General features: G+C 41.4%; 1 protein-coding gene across 4 annotated transcripts in view; it reads right to left on the reverse strand.

Moving 5' to 3' along the window:
* Nucleotides 1–21295, reverse strand: part of lifra (LIF receptor subunit alpha a) — a 194171-nt gene that overhangs the window by 39641 nt on the left and 133235 nt on the right. For all 4 annotated transcript variants that reach the window (XM_072593146.1, XM_072593174.1, XM_072593164.1 and 1 more), the window contains 4 exons: nucleotides 11886–12152; nucleotides 11056–11173; nucleotides 9127–9275; nucleotides 4–167 (listed from right to left, as the gene is read on the reverse strand). In XM_072593146.1, the coding sequence (XP_072449247.1) occupies nucleotides 4–167; nucleotides 9127–9275; nucleotides 11056–11173; nucleotides 11886–12152 (698 nt within the window). The remainder of the gene's footprint in view (nucleotides 1–3; nucleotides 168–9126; nucleotides 9276–11055; nucleotides 11174–11885; nucleotides 12153–21295) is intronic.

Below are 21295 nucleotides of genomic sequence, written 5' to 3' on the forward strand. Positions count from 1 at the left end.
TACCCTCCAGACCTCTCGCATTGTGTGTGTGTGGATGATTTGGATTTCGAAGATCAGTTTTAAACCCACACCATATTTTGTACCACCTTCGTTCCATTCCACAGTTAACTGAAAGTCAGTTAGACCTTTAAACACCCTGAGGAGTTCTGGTGTGTAAGGTTGAAATACTGAAACATAAAAAAGATTGAAAATAATCATGCCTCACAAATTGGTTAAGAATTCTTTGATGAAGTGACAAGGGTAAGGCAGTAGATGTAGTCCATATAGATTTCACTAAGGCCTTAGATAAGGTTTCACATCATAAAGGTGCTCTGAAAGGTTAGCTCACACAGAATCCATCCAGCAGGAGCTGGCTAATTGGATACACAGTTGGCTTGATGGTAGAAAGCAGAGGGTAATAGTGGAAGGACATTTGAAGGCATGTGACTAGTGGTGTGCCTCAGGGATCAGTGCTAGGCCCATTGCTGTTTGTTATCTACATGAATAATTTGGATGAGCATGTATAAGGCATGATTAGTAAGTTTGCAGAAGACACTAAAATAGGCAACATCATGGACAGTGACGAAGGTTATCAGAAATTGCAGCAGGACCTTGATCAGCTGGGGAAGTGGATGAGAAACGGCAAGTGGGCCAAGAAATGGTAAGTGGGTTTAATATAGATAAGTGTGAGGAATTGCATTTTGGAAAGTCAAATCAAGATAGGAGTTTCATAGTTAATGGCAGGACCTTAAGGAGTGTAGTAGAACAGTGGGACCTTAGAGTTCAGGTGCACAGTTCTCTGAAAGTGGAGTCAAAGGTAGACAGAGCAGTTAAGTTGATTTTTGGCACACTGGCCTTCATTAGTCAGGGTACTGAGTGTAGAAGTTGGGAAGTTACGTTGCAGTTTTACAGGACATTGGTGAGGCTGCACTTGGAATATTGTGTTCAGTTCTGGTCACCTTGCTATAGGAAGGATGCCATTAAACTGGAAAGAGTATAGACGAAATTTACAAAGATGTTGCCAGGACTCAGAGTTATAGGAAGAGATTGCATAAGCTAGGACTTACTTCTTTACTGCATAGGCCACTGATGGGGAATCTTATAGAAGTATACAAGATGATGAGAGACATGGATAGGGTGAATGCACTCAGTCTTTTTCCCAAGGTTGGGGAATCTAGGGCTGGAGGGCATCAGTTTAAGCTAAGAGCAGAAAGAATAAAAGGGAATCTGAGGGACAACTCTTTTTTGTTTAAAAAAACAGAGGGTGGTACGCATGTAGAATGTGCTGCCAGGGCAAGTTATTGAGGCAGGCACATTAACAATATTTAAAAGGCATTTGGACAAAATACATAGATAGGAAAGGTTTAGAAGGCTATGGGTCAAGTGCAGGGAAATGGGGTTAGCGTGGATGGACATTTTGGCTAGCATGGATTGTTTGGGCCAAAGGGCCTGTCTCCATGCTATAGGACTCTGACTCTAACTCTAATATCTGAAGAAAGTTATCTATATTGAGAAGTTCAGAAAAACAGTAACAGCTTTTGTAAAAAAATTAATTCACAGAACAAGCACTTCACGACCAAGAACATTCATTTCCCATTCCTATATTTGGTGGTAAGCCACCATCTTCAACGATGACAGTCCACATGGTGTAGGGGCATACAAAGACTTGTTAGGGAGGGTGCTCCAGAATGCCAATGCATTTCCAAATCAGAATGGGGTGCGAGTTAGAGGGAAACTATTTGCATTACATATATCTCATATCATTGAATACTTCTTATTGTTGGAATTGCAAAAGAATGGATGCACCATCCACAGTTGACTAATAAGATTAAAAGATGCATCAAACTCAAAGGAAAGACACAAACGTGCAAAGATAGGCTTCAGGTCAGAAGCCTTCAGATTAAAAACTAACAGCCAAGAGTTGGTTAAAAAAAATCAATGAGGGAAAAAATAGAGTCCAAGAGAAAGTTCACCATGAACGGACAGGAAAAGTATCTTCAGATATTTAAAACAAGTTAACAAACTAAGCACTGACCTATAGAAAATGTGTCTGGGAAATTGGTCATGGAGAATAAACAGATAGTGGAAGAACTAAGCAGATATTTAGCTTCAAATCTTCACCAGAGACAAGTAGCATCCGAAAATGGATCAGAGGTCAGAAATGAAAAAAGTGGGAGGTGTTCAAGAAAATTACCATTCCCAGAGAAGCAGTACTGAGCAAACTACTGTAATGGAGAGTTGACAAATGCCTAGATTTTTATGTATTTCATCCTAACGTCTTAACAGTAGCACCGAGTGGCATGATTAATGCATTGGCTTCAAATTTCCAAAACTAAATTAGATTTGAGGAAGATTCCTTTAGATTGGAAAAATTCTTAATATGACTCTTTTATTCAAAAATGGTAGCAGGCAGAAAACAGGAAACTACAGATAAGTTAGGTTAATATCTATCATAGAGGAAATGTTATAAACTCTCATTGAAGATGTTATAACAGGGCACTTCAATACGTTCAAGTTATTCAGGAAGAGCCAATATGGCTTTGTCAAAGGGCAATAATACTTAACTAATTTATATAAATTTTCTTTATTCACTTGCAGGTTGGGAGAGTTGCTGGTTGACCCTGTCCCTAGTTGCCCTTGAGAAGGTGGTGGTGAGCTACCTTCTTGAACCGCTGTGGGTTGGCCCACAATGCCATTAGGGAGGGAAATCCAGAATTTTGATCCAGCAGCAATGACAGAATGGCAATTCATTTCCCAAGTTAAACATCACAAAACACCAGGTTATAGTCCAACATGTTTATTTGGAAGCACTAGCTTTCAGAGTGTTGCTCCTTCCTAAGGCAGCTGTGGAACAGAACCATAAGCCACAGAATTTTGCAAAAGATTGCAGTGTCATGCAACTGAAATAATATATTGAACAAACCTAGATTGTTGTTAAGTGCTTCATCCTTTAGAATGGGTTGCAGGTTTAGATTCATTAACATGTAAATCCCAGAACTTCTTTTAAGTCACATTCTCAAGATAACTTAAAGTTTTATAAAGAAAAGTGACATCTCAGCTCAGACAATGCATTAAAGTGTAAGGTTAGAGTCTGTGTGAATCCCAATCCTGAGTCAGACTGGTTCCATTTCCAAAACAGAATTTATAAAATGTGATATGGATTGATTGTCTGCAGATTGCACATATTTTGAGCAAAAGAATGTATCTACAAATATAATTCTACCAATGCAAATTCATCCCATGGACTTGTGCGCATGCGTGTGCGAGAGTGCGCGAGCAAGCTTGTGCATGTGAGCATGCGCGTGAGTGAGTGCGCATTTGCATGCGTACATGCTTGGTCAAGTGTGATGGAGTATAAGCCTGTGAGAGGATGTGCGTGTGGGTGAGAGCATGGGGCATGTGTGCATGTATGAGCGACACGTGTATGAGAGAGGGTCTGCACTGAGTGAGAGAGAGCGAGAGAGCGAGAGTATAATGTAGTATGGGTCACGTGTAGTGTGACATGAATCCAAGGTCCCGGCTGGGATACAGACAGAATCTGACCTCACATCTTGAATGCATTGCCTGAGCTAAGATGTCACTTTTCTGAGAATGTGACTTAAAAGTAGTTCTGGGATTTACATATTAAATGAACTAAAACCTGCAACCTTTTCTAAAAGGTGAAAGACATTACAGCAATCTAGGTTTGATCAATAAATAATTTCAGTTGCACAAAATTGTCATCCTTAGCTATAAATTGCGTGTCTTATGGGCCCGCTCCACAGCTACCTATTGAAGGTGCAGTGCTCCAAAAGCTAGTACTTTCAAATGAACCTGTTGGACTATAACCTGGTGTGTGATTTTTAAATTTGTCCACCCCAGTCCAACACTGGCTTTGCCAAATCAATATATTTCCATGTCAGGATGGTGAGTGGCTTGGAGGGGAACTTGAAGGTGGTGGTGCTCCCATATATCTTCTGCCCTTGCCCCTCTAGATGGAAGTGGTTATGTGTTTGAAAGATCGCACGACGATCGTTGGTGAATTTCTGCAGTGCATCTTGTACAGACTGCTGCTACTGAGCATTGGTGATGGATGGAGTGGATGTTTGTGGATGTACTGCCAATCAAGTGGGCTGCTTTGTCCTGGATGGTGTCAAGCTGGAGGGTTGTTGGGACTGCATTCATCCAGGGCAAGTGAGGAATATTCCATCACACTTCTGCCTTGTGGATTGTGGACAGGCTTTGGGGAGTCAGAAGGTGAGTTACTTGCTACAGAATCCCTAGCTTCTGGCCTCCTCTTGTAGCCACTGGGGAGTCCAGCTGAATTCTTTGAAGAGGTAACTTCCGTTAGATAAAGGGGAACCAATGCAAGTCTCTGGTTCAATTTCCAGAAAGATGCCACAACAAAGATTATTACAGAAAATGAAAGCTCACTGTGAAGGAGATATATTAACATGGATAGAAAACTAGCTTACTAACAGGATGCAGAGTACAAATCAATAGCTCTTTTCAGGTTTACATGATGTCACAAATTGTATGCCAAGGGATCTATATTGGGGTCTCAACTCTTTATAATTTATATAAATGGTTTTGATGAAGGAACTAAAGATCTGGTACATGACACAAAGACAGGTGAGAAATTGGGCTTTGAAGAACACAAAGGAACCTATAAGGGGATTATCGATAGGTTAAGTGAGTGGGCAAATATCTGCCAAATGAAATACAATGTGAGAAAGTGGGAAACTGTCTATTTTAGCAAAAAGAATGAAAAAAAAATTATTTAAATGGTCAGAGGTTGGAGAGGTCTGAGAGAGAGATCTGGGTGACTGAGTGCATGAATCTCAGAAGATTAGCATGCAGGCGCAGCAAGTAATCAGGAAAGATGATAGAATGTGATGGCTTATTGTGAGGGGAGTTGAATGCAAGAGGAGGGAGCTTATGCTTCAGTTATACAGGGCGTTGTTGATATAACATCAGGAGTACTGTGTAGAGTACCGGTCTCATACCACCATAAGGATATTGATGCATCGGACACAGTGCAGTGAAGGGTTACTAGACTTACACCTGGAATGAATAGATTGCCTGATAAGGAAAGGCTAGGCCTGTGTCCTCTGGAGTTAGGAAGAGTCAGAGGTGGTTTAATCAACACAATTATGACCCTGAGGGGACTTGACCAGGTGGATGTTGAAAGGATATTTCTTCTTGTGGAAGAATCTCGAAGTAGAGGTCATAGTGTGAACATTTAAAACAGATGAGGAAATACGTTTTTCTCTCAGAGGGTTGAGATTCTTTAGGAATTTCTTTCTCAAAAAGGCAGTGGATGCAGAATCTTCAAATATCTTTAAGGCAGAGTTAGAGAGATTCTTGATTACCAAGGGGATGAAAGATTATTGGAGATATGCAGGAGTACAGAATTTAGTTTGTTAGATCAGGCATGATCTCATCGAACAGTAGATGGCATATTCTTGTTTCTGGTTAGTTATGCCCTTCAGGAATCAGAAGTTCAGATTTGAAAGATGCAATCAAAGGAGCCTTGGCAAATTGCTCCAGTGCATCTTATAGATGGCATAGACTGTAACAAGTGTGCACCCAGCAATGGAGGGAGTGAATATGAAAATTGGTGGATAGGGTGCTGAACAAGTGGGCTGTTTTGTCCTGAAAGGTGCCAAGCTTCTTCAGTTGGAGCTGTACTTATCCAACCAAATGCAGAACTATTTCATTTCAATTCTGACTTCTACCTTGTAGAGATTGGACATGGTCTGAACAGTCAAAACATAAGTTACTCACCACACAATTCCCAGGCTTATTCTTGCAGCTACTATGATGATCTCGCCAGTTCAGTTAAATTTATGGACAATGATAATACCTAGCATGGTGATTATAGGAGTAAGCCTTCCTGCTTTCTGGAACATGGGTGAATACAACTATGTCAGGCTTCTGCATGATGAACCTGTGGCACAATCGGCTCAATTGTGTCACAAGTCCACAGAAGTTAGGAAGAAGGACTTTTCAAGGTTGACCTGGTGGATGAATGTTCAATGTTTTTGTCATAGTTTGACATGACTGAGTTGATTGCTAGGCTTAGGAGGCAATCACATTGCTGGAGTCACACGTCAGCCAGAATGGGGAAGGACGAGACAAAAAAATTGCAGATGCTGGAATACAAAGTGGACAAGCAAGAGGCTGGAAGAGCACAGCAAGCCAGGCAGCATCAGGAGATGGACAAGTCTGATGTTTCGGGTATAACCCTTCTTCAGGAATGGAGATGGGACAGGAGGATGTTGCAGATAAGGTGGGGGGGGTGGGAGGTGCTAGGAAGAGATATGGATAGGACAGGGACAGAATAGCGTGGTGGTGTTAGGTGAATAAAAGGTGGTAGTTACCAACTGATAGGTCGATAGGAGGAATAAATCCATTTGGTAGCTGGAAGGAGACGTCGGTTGGAGAGATGGGAAGGAGGAGGCAGGGCTGTAAAGGGTGTCTGGGAACAGGTGGAAAGGTTACAGACCCATTTCACCAAGTATCCCAGCTGGGCCTAAAAGGGCCGGCCTGACCTTCCAGTCACCACCCATTCCCTCACCGACATGTCCATTCTCTGCCTCCTCCATTGCCACAGTGAATTAGACTACAAATTAATAGAATCAAAGAACTCCTACAGTGTGGAGACAGGCCCTTCAGCCCAACAAGTCTACACTGACTCTCTGAAGAGAGTCACCCACAAAGACCCATCCCCCTATCCTATTACTCTACATTTATTCCCGAGTAATGCACCTAACCTACACATCCCTGAATACTATGGGCGTTTGGCATGGCCAATTCACCTAACTTGCACATCTTTGCATATTGGGAGGAAACTGGAGCACCCGGAGGAAACCCATGCAGACCCCAGGAGAATGTGCAACTCCACACAGACAGTCACCTTCCTTCCTTCCATCCATAAAATCAACCCCTCCTTCCAGCTACCAACTAGATTCATTCTTTCTAATTAATCCACTAGTTCATACCTACTACCTGTAATCATCTATCACTACCTCACCATTCCTCCCCTCTGCCCATCCATAAACCTTGCTCCTTTCTTTATCTGCAACATCCCCTCACCCCCACCTCCATTCCTGAAGGGTTATACCCAAAACGTCAGACTTCGTCAAGTCCTAATGCTGCCTGGTTTGCTGTGCTCTTCCCGAATGGGCAAGGACAGCAGACCTTTTTGAAGGACAATGTACCAGAAGTGCTTTTAGAACAATGTGGCAAAGATAGCAAACTTTTTTTGAAGGACAACATATGCAAAGTGCTTGTACAACAATGTAGTAGTCTTGAGATCATGAACATTTTTTAAATTCCAGATTTAATGTTTTTAGGGGAGTACACATTGGTGGGACAGTGTGGAGTACAGTTTCCTCATTCCCTAAGTCACAGCTGAATTTAAGGGAATTGCCAAGATGGGAATTGACCTCATACTTATAGAGCACTGATTACAACCTATAGTAACACTATCACCATGTTAATAATCTCATCACTCGAGAAAAAAACAAATGAAAACTTTTGCAGCAAGAAAGACCTGATTTTTGGGTTGTCTGCAGCATCCTTCGCACTGCTGCAACTCAGGTTCAAGTGTAGTTCCCCTTCTGAGAAAGAGCTGTTACACATACTCTGGTAACGATACTCAAAAGGACACAAGGTGGAGACAATGACTGGCACTACACCAACATTTGACGAGTTTCGCAAGTTTTGATCCGCACTGCCTAAACTGTGGCATTGGTCATTGAAATGGGATGGTTTAATGTCTGCATTTAAGTAGCATAGAAAGGAATTTGAGACAAACCCATTAAAAGAACACATACAGAACAATACCCTTGTCATTCTTACTCTTGAGAATTTGAATAAATGTGAAGTATGCCATGTTCAGAGAGACGAAACCAGACAGGTTATACAGAGGAACCTAGATTATCCAAATATCAATGACCCAAACTTCAGATTATCCGAAGGTGATGTCAAGGTCCCGATAGAAACATTAAATCAAAGAGGTGTTTCAACACTGTTCGCGTCTATTGTTTACAATGATTGAAAATGAACTTGCCTTACTGAAATGCTGCCAAGAACAGTCCCGGACATCAGTGGGAGTTCAGTCACCGTCTCCAAATGACTAACCGCCCGCGCACTCTCTCTCGCTATCCCCACACCTTCCCTAGAGTTCTACACAGGAGTACTGCCTAAACCTCTCTTCCCCAGATAATCTTTCCAATATTGTCCTGTACAGGGCAAAGGTGGAACCTGTCAAAGAGCTGCAGTAAAAAGGTGCGTCTGTCTGTGTCTGTGCCTGTTGGTGCGTGTCGGCGTACGCACCATTTTGAGACTCAACCCCCCCCCCTCCATAGGCAGCAGCACTCTTAATGCTTTTGTCCAGTCCGGCTGCCTCGGAGAAGTGGCCAGGTTTAAGGATTTGGGGGGGGGGGGGGGGGGCGTAGGTTTGGAGCGGAAAGGGAGCAGTGTTGGACGGGGTTGGGGGGCAATCAGCGTGACATGGTTGGATGGAGTTGGGGGGCAGGCGGGGCGGCGGAAGGAGGGTGTGTGGTGTTGGATGGGGTTGGGGCAGTGTTGGACGGGGTTGGGGGGTTTTGGGCGGGGGCAGGGTTGGACGGTGGTGGGGTGGGAGGAGCGGTGTTGGGTGGGGTTGGGGGGGCTAGCGGGGACGCAGACAGTGGACAAGGACAGAACAGGCCTCATGGAGGTGGGGATGGGGGCATTTCTGGGGGGGGACAAGGTCTCTCGCGCAGTGTGCTGCTGCCTAGTCTCCTGAACGGTGAGCAGCCATAGCAAGTGCTCGCTGTGTCAATCCCTTGGAATTGAATGAGGCAGGGGATTCTTCAGAAATGCTGCAGGTCCCTTACACACAAGTGTGTCTCTCCCTCAGAAACAAACCCTGAGATAGAGAGGGGGAGCAGGCAAACAGAGCAAGGAAAAAGGAAACTTCAGAAAACAGCGCCCCAGGGGAGAGGCATTGTATCAATTAACCGAATAATCAATTATACGAACGAAATATGCCCACCCATCTCGTTTGGATATGGAGGTTCCTCTGTACATTATAACCACATTCACCTATAAACCTGAGGTGAAAAATCTGTTTTGTATCTTCTAAATAAACCAAAACTAAACAGCTCTGATATTTACCAATGTCACTTTCTACCTTCCGAAATTTTTCTGACGTCTGTTTGCCTAATTCATTTGTAGCAGTTATCTGCAATTGTAAATCTTGAAATGCAACAAAGTCACGCTCGATAAAGGTTTTAGCTCCCACTTCAGTGCAGGTATCTCCTAACCTACAAAGCAAACAAAAAGAAACTGTTCAATTGTTGTTTCTTAAAAGCATGTTTACTGAGGAATTGTCTCGTTTTCCCACATCCGAACAGTAAGACAATTTGGAAGCACAACAGGGGCCAATATCTCGATTATATTTCATGGTCCAATTATCCAACATAATCTACAATTTATGGCTTGGATTAGCCTCATTTTATCATTCCCATCAAGTCAGGAGATCGATCCGGTTTTAATGAAGAATGCAAGAGAGCACGCCAGGGGCAGCACAGAGTGTACATAAAATTGAGGCGTCAACCTGGTGAACCAGAAAACCAGGACTACTTATATCTCAAGCAACATGACCAAGTAATAACTACGGGCGAATAGCACACCAACACATCACAGAAACACAAGGAATTGAAGGTGGAGTTGGACATTCATTCCAGCAAGTCTGCCCTGTCAATCTATATGTCATGGCTGATCTGTTCAAGGGCTCAACTCTGCTTTTGTCATGTACATAATTCGAACATAGAACATTACAGCACAGAACAGGTCCTTCGGCCCTCGATGTTGCGCCAACCTGTGATACCAATCTGAAGCCCATTTATCTTACACTATTCCATATCATCCATACTTTTATCCAATGATCATTTAAACGCCCTTCAAGTTGGCAAATCTACTACTGTTGCAAACAAGGTGTTTGATACCCTTACTACTCTGAATAAAGAAACTACTTCTGACATCTGTCCTATATCAATCACCTCTCAATTTAAAGTTAAGTATCCATCACAATCGAAGGAAAAAGGCCCCCACTGTCCACCCTTTCTCATCTTCTGATGTCACCACTCAACCTTCTTCTCTCCAATGAAAACAGCCTCAAGTCCCTCAGCCTTTCCTCATGAGACCCTCCTTCCATATCAGGCAACATTCCGGTAAATCTCCTCTGCACCCTTTCCAATACTTCCACATCCTTCCTATAATGCAGCGACCAGAACTGTAAGCAATACTCCAAGTGAGGCCAGACCAGAGTTTTGCACAGCTGCAACATGACCTCATGGCTCCAAAATTCAATCCCTCTACCAATAAAACCTAAAGAACTGTACACCTTAACAACCCTATCAATCTGGGTGGCGACTTTCATGGATCTATTCACATGGACAGAGAGATCTCTCTGCTCATCCACATGATTGTATACTCTATCCCTTCCTATTCTATGCTGAACTGCACTATCCAAATCCTGAATGCTGTCATCTCATCTTGCTTTGCAATTTACATTTTGCTTCTCTAATTCTAATTAGGTTAAAGCCCTCTCTATAGTCCAAGTTATTTGATTTGTTTTTTTTTTAATTCATCAGGTCCCAGCACAGTTTAAGTGGAGCAATTCTACCAGGACAATTCCTTTCTACCGCAGAACTGGTGCCAATGTCCAGGAATTGAAATGCATTCCACCCACACAAATCTTTGAGCCGCATATTTAGCTCTGTGACTTTATTTACTCTACAGTTTGTTTGTGGCTCAGCTGGTAGTGCAGATATTATTACCTTCATTTTTAATTTAGCTCCTTTTGGAAGTTTTCCAGCAAAATATCCTTTCTAGTCTTACGAATGTAATTAGCACCAAGTGAATAATGACAACTGGATCTCTCCCCTCCTTCTCCAACTCGATCAGATGTCCTTTACCCTAGCACTGGACAGGCTGCAGAGAACATTATCCATCTCTCGAATTAGAGTGTTGCATGGTATTTTTAAAATAGTATGATATCATAGCAATTATCAGAGTCCACACAAAATGATGAGAACTCACCAAGAGCAGACAGTGTAGTTTGTTTCTATATTTGTATCTCTTCCTGTGCGCCAAGAACATTTGAGTTTACCAAAGTTCTGGGTTACACATTCCAAATCCCGAGGAGCCTCCGGGGGATCTAAAGAAACAAAAATATTTGAACTCCAGTTTCTTAAACACTTTGGATGGGTAAACCATCCTGCTGATTGACTGGCGACAAAATAGCTTGTGCAGTTTTCACATCTCAGTCTCAACTTTACTAATGCTACTGTACACAGCCTGTAACAAAGTTGGTCAAGAAATAAGAGTTATTCTCCATTAACAGAATTGGTAAGGGTCTACTCCTACTCCAATTTCTGATGCGCTGGTAGAATCTACAACACTGAAACACCATTTCAAATACCAGTCTTTTTCTTGAATGCAAGACTATTTCTGATCTTCATCTCACCAGATCATTATATCCTTCTTTTTTCTTCTCTCGTCTATTAAAACAACTTCATCTTACATGTATCTATATAATTTGCCTCAACTACTCATTGTGTTTGCAGGTTCACATTCTAACCACTCCAAATAGAAGGGGTTTCACTTAAATTCCTTTCTCAATTTATGGCACAATGTTTTGAACTCGAATAAAAATGGAAACATTTTATCCAGATCTAGCCTATTGAACCGTTTCAGAACTTTGAAGGCATCCATCAGTTCACCTCAGTGAAGACATAGCCAAAAAAAGCTTCAACCTGTAAGTATTGCCATTTGCACCTCCACCATTGACACCCAAATTCATTTGACTGTGGGAAAAACAAAAAATCCCACTTTTTGCAATTTGTATGCCTTCATAATACGATACTTACATCCAGTCTTGACTGAAGTGCTGTAAGACTCTGTTTTAAATGTACACGTCAGATTTTCTCCTTGCTGGCTGGTTAGGCCAAGGTTATTCAGTGACACCATGCTAACATTGGAGGTGATCTTAGTGTAGTAGCTGCTGGGGAGGAGATTGCCAGCATATTTCCATTCAACCTGATCAGCAGCACCAAATTCACAAAAGTAGCAGGTTATATTGTAGCTGAAATTGACTCTGGCAACCAGGTTTTTTGTAGAAATGGAACCACATTGACCTACAGGAATAAGAAAGATAGTATTTAACTTCTTAGAGCAGATAATCTAGATATTGTCACATCATTTGTGGGATAATAGTGAATGCAAATTAGCCGCTGTGATTCATACATTCCAACATTGACAGTCCCTCAAAGTATTTCATGGGCTTTACAGCATATGAAATAGGTTGGCATTCATCTCGATCATGGGTCCTTTCCCCACACTATCTTTGCCTGTAATTGGCCCTCATTTGTCTACACTAATCCTTTCCTTTTCACATGCTCCAAAAGCTTTTACAGTTAAACTTTTTATGTTTGTCACAAGCTTACTTTCATATTCTACAGTTCCAAATCAGCTTCTTCACTCTCCTTTACTGAATTCTAAAATGCTGCCACTTGTCAGATTAATGGTACTCTGTTATAACCATTTTATAAGCTTCTTCCTTTGATCTAATTCAACATTTAACTTCACGTGTGAGCCACAGTTAAATCACTATCAGTAGTGTTATTCCATTTCAAGGGGTTGTCAATTAGTTACAAACCATGAATAAACACTATTTACCTTGCTCTGTTGATTGTTATTCCTTTAAAGGCAGAAGTGAGGACTGCAGATGCTGGAAACTAGAGTTTAGATCAGAGTGGTGCTGGAAAAGCACAGCAGATCAGGCAGCATCCGAAGAGCAGGAAAATCGACATTTCGGGCAAGAGACCTTCATCAGGAATAGCCTGATTCCTGATGAAGGGCTTTTGCCCGAAACGTCGATTTTCCTGCTCTTCAGATGCTGCCTGATGTGCTGTGCTTTTCCAGCACCACTCTGATCTAAACAACTGTTATTCCTTTAAAGACAGTTTCCCAAATTATCACAGCCAACTTGTCCCCCTCACATTCTCATTTCCTTGGTTTATAGTTAAACTCTTTTGTGTTTTCCTGGGAATGACCAACAGAAATCCAAATGATTCATTCATCCATTCTAAGGAAAGCCTGAGCAGTCTGTCTTTATCTCAATTTCCAGCTGAAAATTGGGGTCAAGGATGTCAGATGCACTTGAGATATAAATAAGGACCACTCAGCTGCACCTCTCAACACAAAAAGTCAAAATAAAATCAGGCAGTGAGTAAATTGGCTTACAGTTGGGTGATTTAAGAAAGAATGAAGTCAGTGTCATTCCTCCAAACCTGAGCACCAAGCCAAATCAAAGTCTAATAAGATAAATGTTTTTCTTTGAACAGTGTTAAATTCCTAAACAAAATAAGCTTGTGAAGGTTGAATTCAGATTCTTTTAACTTATTTACAAGGAATGGTAAACTTACTACCGAAACCTAATGGCCCTTTAGAAAGTGATAGTGAGCCAGTTTCACAAATATAACTACTGAGTGATCCAGAGTCACGTATTGGCCACACCAAGTGGGGATGGCAGATTTCCTTCCCTAAAGGACAGTTAAGAGCCAGATAGGTTTTTCTAATAACTGACAGTGGTTACACAAAAAACATTCTTTTTTAAATTCCTAAAAACAAAGTATTTTTTTGACGGTCTTTAAATTTCACGAATGTGGGATTCAAATCCATGACCTGCAACATTAGACTGAGGCACTGAATTACCAGCCCAATCACACGATCACTATGCCACCAACAAATCATAGTTGACCTAAATTTTCATTTGGGTAACAATACAGATATCAATGTTAACATCTAAAAATGACAATGAATAACAAAACACCATTTTCGTGGAGCAAAAAATACATTGAGCAAATTAGGGAGTGTTAACAGAAACATTAGAGTAAATGATCTAATCTCAATTCCTTGTTTTGCAGGGGGTGGAGGAGCAGTTATAGAGCAAGGCTGAATAGGCTGGACTTTTTTCATTAAAGCACAGGATGGTGAGGGATGACCAAATTAAGAGGTTTATAAAATCATAAGGGGCATAGATAAGGTGAAAGGCGGGTATCTTTTCCCTTGGGTGGGGCATTTCAAGACAAAGGGGCATATTTTTAAGGTGATAGGAGAAAGATTTTTAAAAAGACATGAGGAACAATTTTCTTTTTTTAAAACACAGAGTGGTCTGTGTGACGGATGAACTTCCAAGGGAAATGGTGGATCCAGGTACAGTTGCAATGTTAAAAGATATTTGGATAAGTCTATAATAGGAAATGTTTGAGGGGTGTGGGCATGGACAGGCAGGTGAGACTTAGTTGATTTTGGGATTATGATCGGCATGGTTTGATTAGACTGAATGGTCTGTTTCCTTGCTATATGACTTTATCAAAGAAATTGACTCACTTTTAAATGTGGAAAAGCAATTAAATCGATACCATTCTTTTTGCAGAAAGTTTTTGTTTTGTTCTTCGTATCTAGCTTCCATCTCTTAAACAGTTTCCTTTCTCTATTTTGATGTAAAAACGCAGTTACTGTTCCTTAACTGGCGTCATTAGTGTTATTCAACAGCATTATCACACAAACAGTAAGGGAATGGGAGCATAATCATAACGTGGCACAGCGAGCAATCCAGAAGTCTGCTCCAAAACTAGGATTTCAAACCCCACAATTGCGTCTGGTATAATTTAAATTCACTGACCTAAATCTAGTAAATGATTACCCATTCTGGTTAGGCAACTTTTTAAGTCATCACAATCACCAAATCATATCTAACTGCCAATGTCCCAAACATTTTTTTAAATATCTTGAGACGTGGATAGTGCAGGCAAGAGAAGCATTTATGACCCTGCAATTCAAATGCAGGCAATGGCATTTCCTGCTTAATATAAGACTATAAGATGATGGGCCAGATGGCTTAATTCTGCTTCTACAAGTCTGCTCCACATTCGATCATGGCTGACTTTCTCGAACCCATTCTCCTGCCTTTCCCCATAACCTTTGATTCTCTTTCTAATCAAGAACCTCCTCTGTCTTAAATACACTCAATGACTTGACCTCATGGCCTTCTACAGCAATGAGTTTCACAGATTCACAATCCTCTGGCTGAAGAAATTCAGCATCTCAGTTATAAATCAATGTCGCTACACTCAGCCTGTGCCCTCAGGTCCCACTCTCTCCTGTATATAGAAACAACTTCTCTAATTAGGTCAATATCCCATATCCCCATCCCTCACCTCATGATTTAATGCTCCTCTACATTGAAAGTCAGAAACAATTAAACGTAACAAGTCACTCAGGTGGAAATTCCAACACCAAGAGTCTTAAAATCCTTACAGTGGGGAAACAGGCCCTTTGGCACAACAAGTCTACAATGACCCTCCAAAGAGGAACCCCCTCCCCCACCCAAACCCATTACCCATTACTCTATATTTACCCATGACTAATACACCTACTCTACACATTCCTGAACACTATGGATAATTTAGTATGGCCAATTCACCAATGCACATCTTTGGATTGCAGAAGGAAACTGAAGTTCCTGGAGGAAACCCATACAGATATGGGGATCATGTGCAAACAGACAGTTGCCAGAGGCTGAAATCAAACCTGGGTCCCTGCAAGTGCTAACCACTGAGTCACTGCGCTGCCCCTATCAGCAACAGAACTTAGGTAGCACAAATACAGACTGCTGAGTCACAGCAGTTGGTGAGGCAGCAGATAAGAGAAAAAAATCTACTTCATTTCAACGTCAATGTACCAGCATGGTTCCTGTGATGAGTAGTAGTCTTCATACCTTTGATCCAGGAGGTCTGGGTTCAAGTCTTACCTGTTCCTGAGGTGTGTAATAACATCTCTGAACATGTTTATTAGAAAATAAATACAAAAACAAAAATTGCTGGAAAAGCTCAGCAGTTCTGACAGCCTCCATGGAGAAAAGTCAGTGTTTGTGTTTTGGGTCCAGTGACCCTTCCTTAGACTAATATCATCCTATCAGTCTACTCTCAATCATCAATGAACTGATGGAAGCTGTTGACAACACTTATGAATCAGCACTTGTTCAGCAATACCCAGCTCAGCAATGCCCATTTTGGGTCTCAGCAGGGTCACTCAGCTCCTGATATCTTTGATCTATGTTTGAATCAAGAGCTAAATTCTTGAAATGATGTGAGAGTCATAGCCCTTGACCTCTAGGTTGCATTTGACTCAGTGTGGAATCAAGGAGCCCTGGCAAAACTGAAATCAATGGACATCAGGAGAAATGTCTCCACTGGTTGAAGTCACACTTGGCACACAGGAAGATGGCTGCAGTTGCTGGAGTTCAGTCATCTCAGCTCCAGGCCACCCACCAAACATTAAACTTTTTTTTAAAAGTCTATTCATCATCTTAGATTTATTGTCCCTCACCAGCTGAGGTCACCATGAATGACTCTCCTTCTCAACCTCTCCCCTTGCCAGAGACATGGTGACCCTCATGTTAAACTCATTGCTAGTCGTCTCTCTCTAATAAGAGAGTAGCCCTTTGGTACAGTGGAACTATTGGCGACTTAATCTTTTAAATATTTGAGATCATGCATCTTTATTCATACCCATTTTACATCTTATCTCTACACCACCACCAAACACAACACCTGTCTTTTGCTCTTAGCACCCTCAATCCCCTCTACTCACTCTTCCTCCATCATAAAAACAGGTTTCAAATTCCTTTCAGTTCTGAAGAGTCATACTGAACTCAAAATGTTAGCTGTTTCTTTCCACAGATGCTGCTGAGTTTCTCCAGCAATTGGTTTTTATTTGATTTTATCGCAAGATTGCATTTCCTGAGCAAGCTGTGTCTGCAAGACTTGAGAGACAACTGAATGCAATTAATCAGTTGACCACATTTACCATTGGTCAATGACTCTTTTTAGAATTCAACCATGACAGATAAACCTGTTTTACTCTATCATCTCAAGAGAGTGCCATGATGTGAGGAGGCCAATGTTGGACTAGAACAGTCAAACAGGAGGCTGGAAGAACACAGCAAGCCAGGCAGCATCAGGAAGGGAGAAGTCAATGCTTCAGGTATAACCCTTCTTCAGACATAGATATGGGGGTGTGAGGAGCTACAGCCTGGGGGATGAGCAGGGCATACATTGATGAGATAATGAGATATGAACACATGTAGTGAGTATGACCTGGTTGGTCGATGGGAGGGATGAATCAAGTTGGCAGCAGGAAGGGAGGAGGCAGAGCAGAAAAGGGAGTTGGGGAATGAGTGGGAAGACTATTTGAAATTAGAAAACTCATTGTGAAGTCCTCCAGGCTGTAAGCTGCCCAGGCAGATGATTTTTTTTTCCCTCAACAATGGAGGACTGCAAATTTTGTTCCCTTTTCAAGAAGGGGAGTCAGGACAACCCTGGTAATTATAGGCCAGTGAGTCTTATTTAGGTTGTGGGTAAGGTGTTGAAAAAAGTTATAAGATATAGGATTTATAAATCACCTGGAAATGAATAATTTGATGAGGGATAGTCAACGCAGTTTCGTGAAGGGTACGTCATGCCTCACAAACCATATTGAGTTCTGCGAGATGACGACAAAAATAGGTGGATGACGGTAAACTGGTTGAAATGGTTTATATGGACTTCAGTAAGGCATTTAAAAAGGTTCCACACAGTAGGCTATTGCACAAAACACAGTGTTTTGGGATCGAAGGTGACCTTGTGTTTTTGATCAGAAATTGGCTAGCTGAAAGACGATAGAGGGTGGTGGTTGGCGGGAAATGTTCATCCTGGAGCTCAGTTACCACTGGTATTCCGCAAGCACCTGTTTTGGGGCCACTGCTGTTTGTCATTTTTATAAAGATCTTGATGTGGGGGTAGAATGATAGGTTAGTAAATTTGCAGATGACATCAATATAGGCATAGTTGTGGATAGTGCTGAAGGTTGTTGAGGGTTACAGAGGGACATGGATAAGATGCAGAGCTGGGATGAGAAGTGGCAAATGGAGTTTAACGCGGCAAAGTGAGAGGTTAGTTCACTTCGGAAGAAATAACAGGAATGCAGAGTACCGGACTAATGGTAAAATTCCCTGAACTTCTCCACCAGATTGATAGGATTATTAAGAAGGCATGTGATGTGTTGGCATTTATTAGTAGGGGGATTGAGTTTCAGAGCCAAGAGGTCAAGCCTCAGCTGTAGAAGACAATGGTAAGGCCGCACCTGGAGTATTGCATGTAGTTCGGGTAACCACATTATAGGAAGAATGTGGAACTTCTGGAAAGGGTTCAGAGATGAACTACTAGAATGTTGCCTGGTATGGAAGGAAGATCTTAGGAGCAAAGGTGAGGGAACAGAGGCTGTTTTCGTTGAAGAGAAGGAGACTGAGTGGTGACTTAATTGAGACATAAAATAAAATCAGAGGGTTAAATAGGGTGGACAATGAGAGGTTTTTTCCTTCGATGATGAAGGCTAACACAAGGGAGCATAACTTTAAATTGAGGGGTGATAGATTTAGGACAGATATTAGGGGTAATTTCTACACTCAGAGTAGGAGGGGCATGGAATGGCCTGCCTGCAATAGCAGTAGACTCACCAACATTAACAGCATTTAAAAGAGCATTGGACATACATATGGTTAATAATGGAATGATGTAGGTTAGATGGGCATCAGGTTATTTTCACAGGTCAGTGCAATATCAAGGGCCGAAGGGCTTGTACTGCACTGGAATGTTCTATGTTCTATATTCCTCCAACGTGCAGCTCGATTGACTGTGGAAATGGAGGACTGAGGTGGTCAAAGTTAGAAGTCACAACACCACGTAATAGTCTAGCAGGTTTGTTTAAACTCTCATACCTTGAGTGCTGCACCTTCATCAGGTGAACTCCTGACAGTTTAAATAGACCTGGAGGTGCTGGAAGTCAAGTTGATAAAAGGTGGGGCTGGAAAGGCACAGCACGTCAGGCTGTATCAGAGCAGCAGACAAGTTAATGTTTCGGATTGGGACCCTTCATCAGTCCTGAACTGAAATATCAACCTTCCTGCTTCTCCTATGCTACCTGACCTGCTGTCCCTTTTCAGCTACACACTTTAATTGACTTTAAATAAATCTGTCAGACTACAAACCTGGAGTCGTGACATTTGACTTCAAAAGAGAGCAGGACAGCAACTGACAGAATATTTACAGGGATAAACATCAACACTACACTATTTCTGAAGAGATATTAACTGCTATTACATCCTTATTGAGTAACTTTGTTTTGACAATGAACTCATAATTAGGTTGATTGAAAAACCTGGTTGATAAGTCGATTTTTGTTTAAAACCTGGTAACAAGCAGCTAATTGGTTAGCCATCCTGATAACAAAAACTATGGTTATTTTATGCTGTGACCGGAGGAGTAGTGGATCTAAAGTGATGGTGTACTCCTCTTGCCTCAGATGTAAAAACCGTCATCAACTACTTTTGGGAATATAGGCACTGTTATAATGTAGACACCAAATTTGCTCACAACAACCCCAACTAAACTATGACAATAAATAATATAATCCATTTTTAACTCTTGGTTTAAGGGACAAATATTGGCAAAGACACCAAGGAGAATCCCAAGGATGATCATCTTCCAACCAATGCCATGGCCACTGAAAGGACAAATTTGAACATTTCACCCAAATGATGACATCTCCAACAGTTCAGTCCAATTCTCTGAGCACTGCAATGGAGTGTCAGTGTAGTTTAGGTATTCAAGTCTGAGGAGCAAGTCTTGATCCATCATCTTCCAATTCAAGAGAGGAGAGTGTTAAAGCATCAATCTGCAGCTACAGCAATCTTCCTGAAGTAATAACATGAGTGGAAATTTCATTTGAGATCCAAGAATATCAACACACAGCAATGAAAGACAAAATACAACACTGATTACATTGCCAGACCAGAAACTACATCTTCAAAAATACAAAGGAAACAAGATAAAACTGGTTTAATGGGGTGCAGCCACATCATTTTAAGAAAAAAGGCCTTTCCTAAATTTAACTCCAATAGCTGTTTGAAACACTTAGAACATTACAGAGTAGTACATGCCCTTCGGCCCTCGATAAATATTAGATCACGCAAGCAAATTACATTAGACTTCATCAGGATCTGTGTTTATTATCATAAAGAACATAATAGCCAGGGAACTAATTTCCTAGCCAAGTAGACAGAAACATTACTACTGTTACAGTTGCAGACAGATATGATAATGACAAAGGCTGTTGGTATGCTTGCCTTTATTGGTCAGTGCATGGAGTGTAGGAGTTAGGACATCATGTTGCAGCCGTCCAGGACATTGATGATGCCACTTTTAGAGGACTGCATATAATTCTGTTTGCCATTCTATAGGAAGGATGTTGTTAAACTTGAGAGGAAGCAGTAAAGGATGTTACTAGGACTGGAGGGTTTAAGCTCTAGGGAGAGACTGAATAAGCGGTGCCTTTTTACCTCTGGAGATCATAGGCTGACCTTATAGATTTTAATAAAATCATGAGGGGTGTTTATAACATGAACAGTTAAAGTATTATTTTCCCCCAAGGTGAGGAAGTCCAAAACTAGAGGGTATATGTTTAAGGTGACAGACCTAAAAAAGACCTGAGGGGATCTTTATCATGCAGAGAGTGGTGCATGCCTGGAACGAATCGAGGAGGCTGGTACAATTCCAGCATTTAAAAAGGCATTGGGATGGGTAAATGAATAGGAATGGTTTATAGGGATATGGGCAAAATGTTGGCAAATGGGACGAGGTCGAAATGGGATGTCTGGTCGGATGAGTTGGACCAAAGGGTCTATGTCAGTGTCTCTATGCTGCTATAAATACATTTGAAAATGAATTTGCCCACTCATTGTAGAATGTAAAAAGATTGAATGACTCATATAATCAACTCCTTTGAAGAACAATTTGGACGCACTGAGAAATTGTTCTTGCACGTCTATTCATGTTTGTTGCATCCAGGAACAGGAATAGCAAGTACAATCATTTATCAAGCCAATAGAGAGACAATGTCACTTGCCAAAATGCCCAAGGAACTTGCACTGAAATACAGATGACATCACATACTAATCACATCTATACTGATAGAAATACACAGATTCATCTTTATAACTCAGAGCCAAGTAGCAGACTTATTTTATTTTCATTCAGTTTCTTTTACAGTCAATTTACTTCCCTTTTTCTAACATTTTACTGCATACATTCCTACAGGCACAAGACATCTCATAAAACTCTGGCCAAAAGGCTATTCTTCATGTCTTAACCTGCACAGTGAATATCAGTCAGAGAAT

Source organism: Chiloscyllium punctatum, chromosome 2 (assembly GCF_047496795.1).
Source record: "Chiloscyllium punctatum isolate Juve2018m chromosome 2, sChiPun1.3, whole genome shotgun sequence".
Lineage (NCBI taxonomy): Eukaryota > Metazoa > Chordata > Chondrichthyes > Orectolobiformes > Hemiscylliidae > Chiloscyllium > Chiloscyllium punctatum.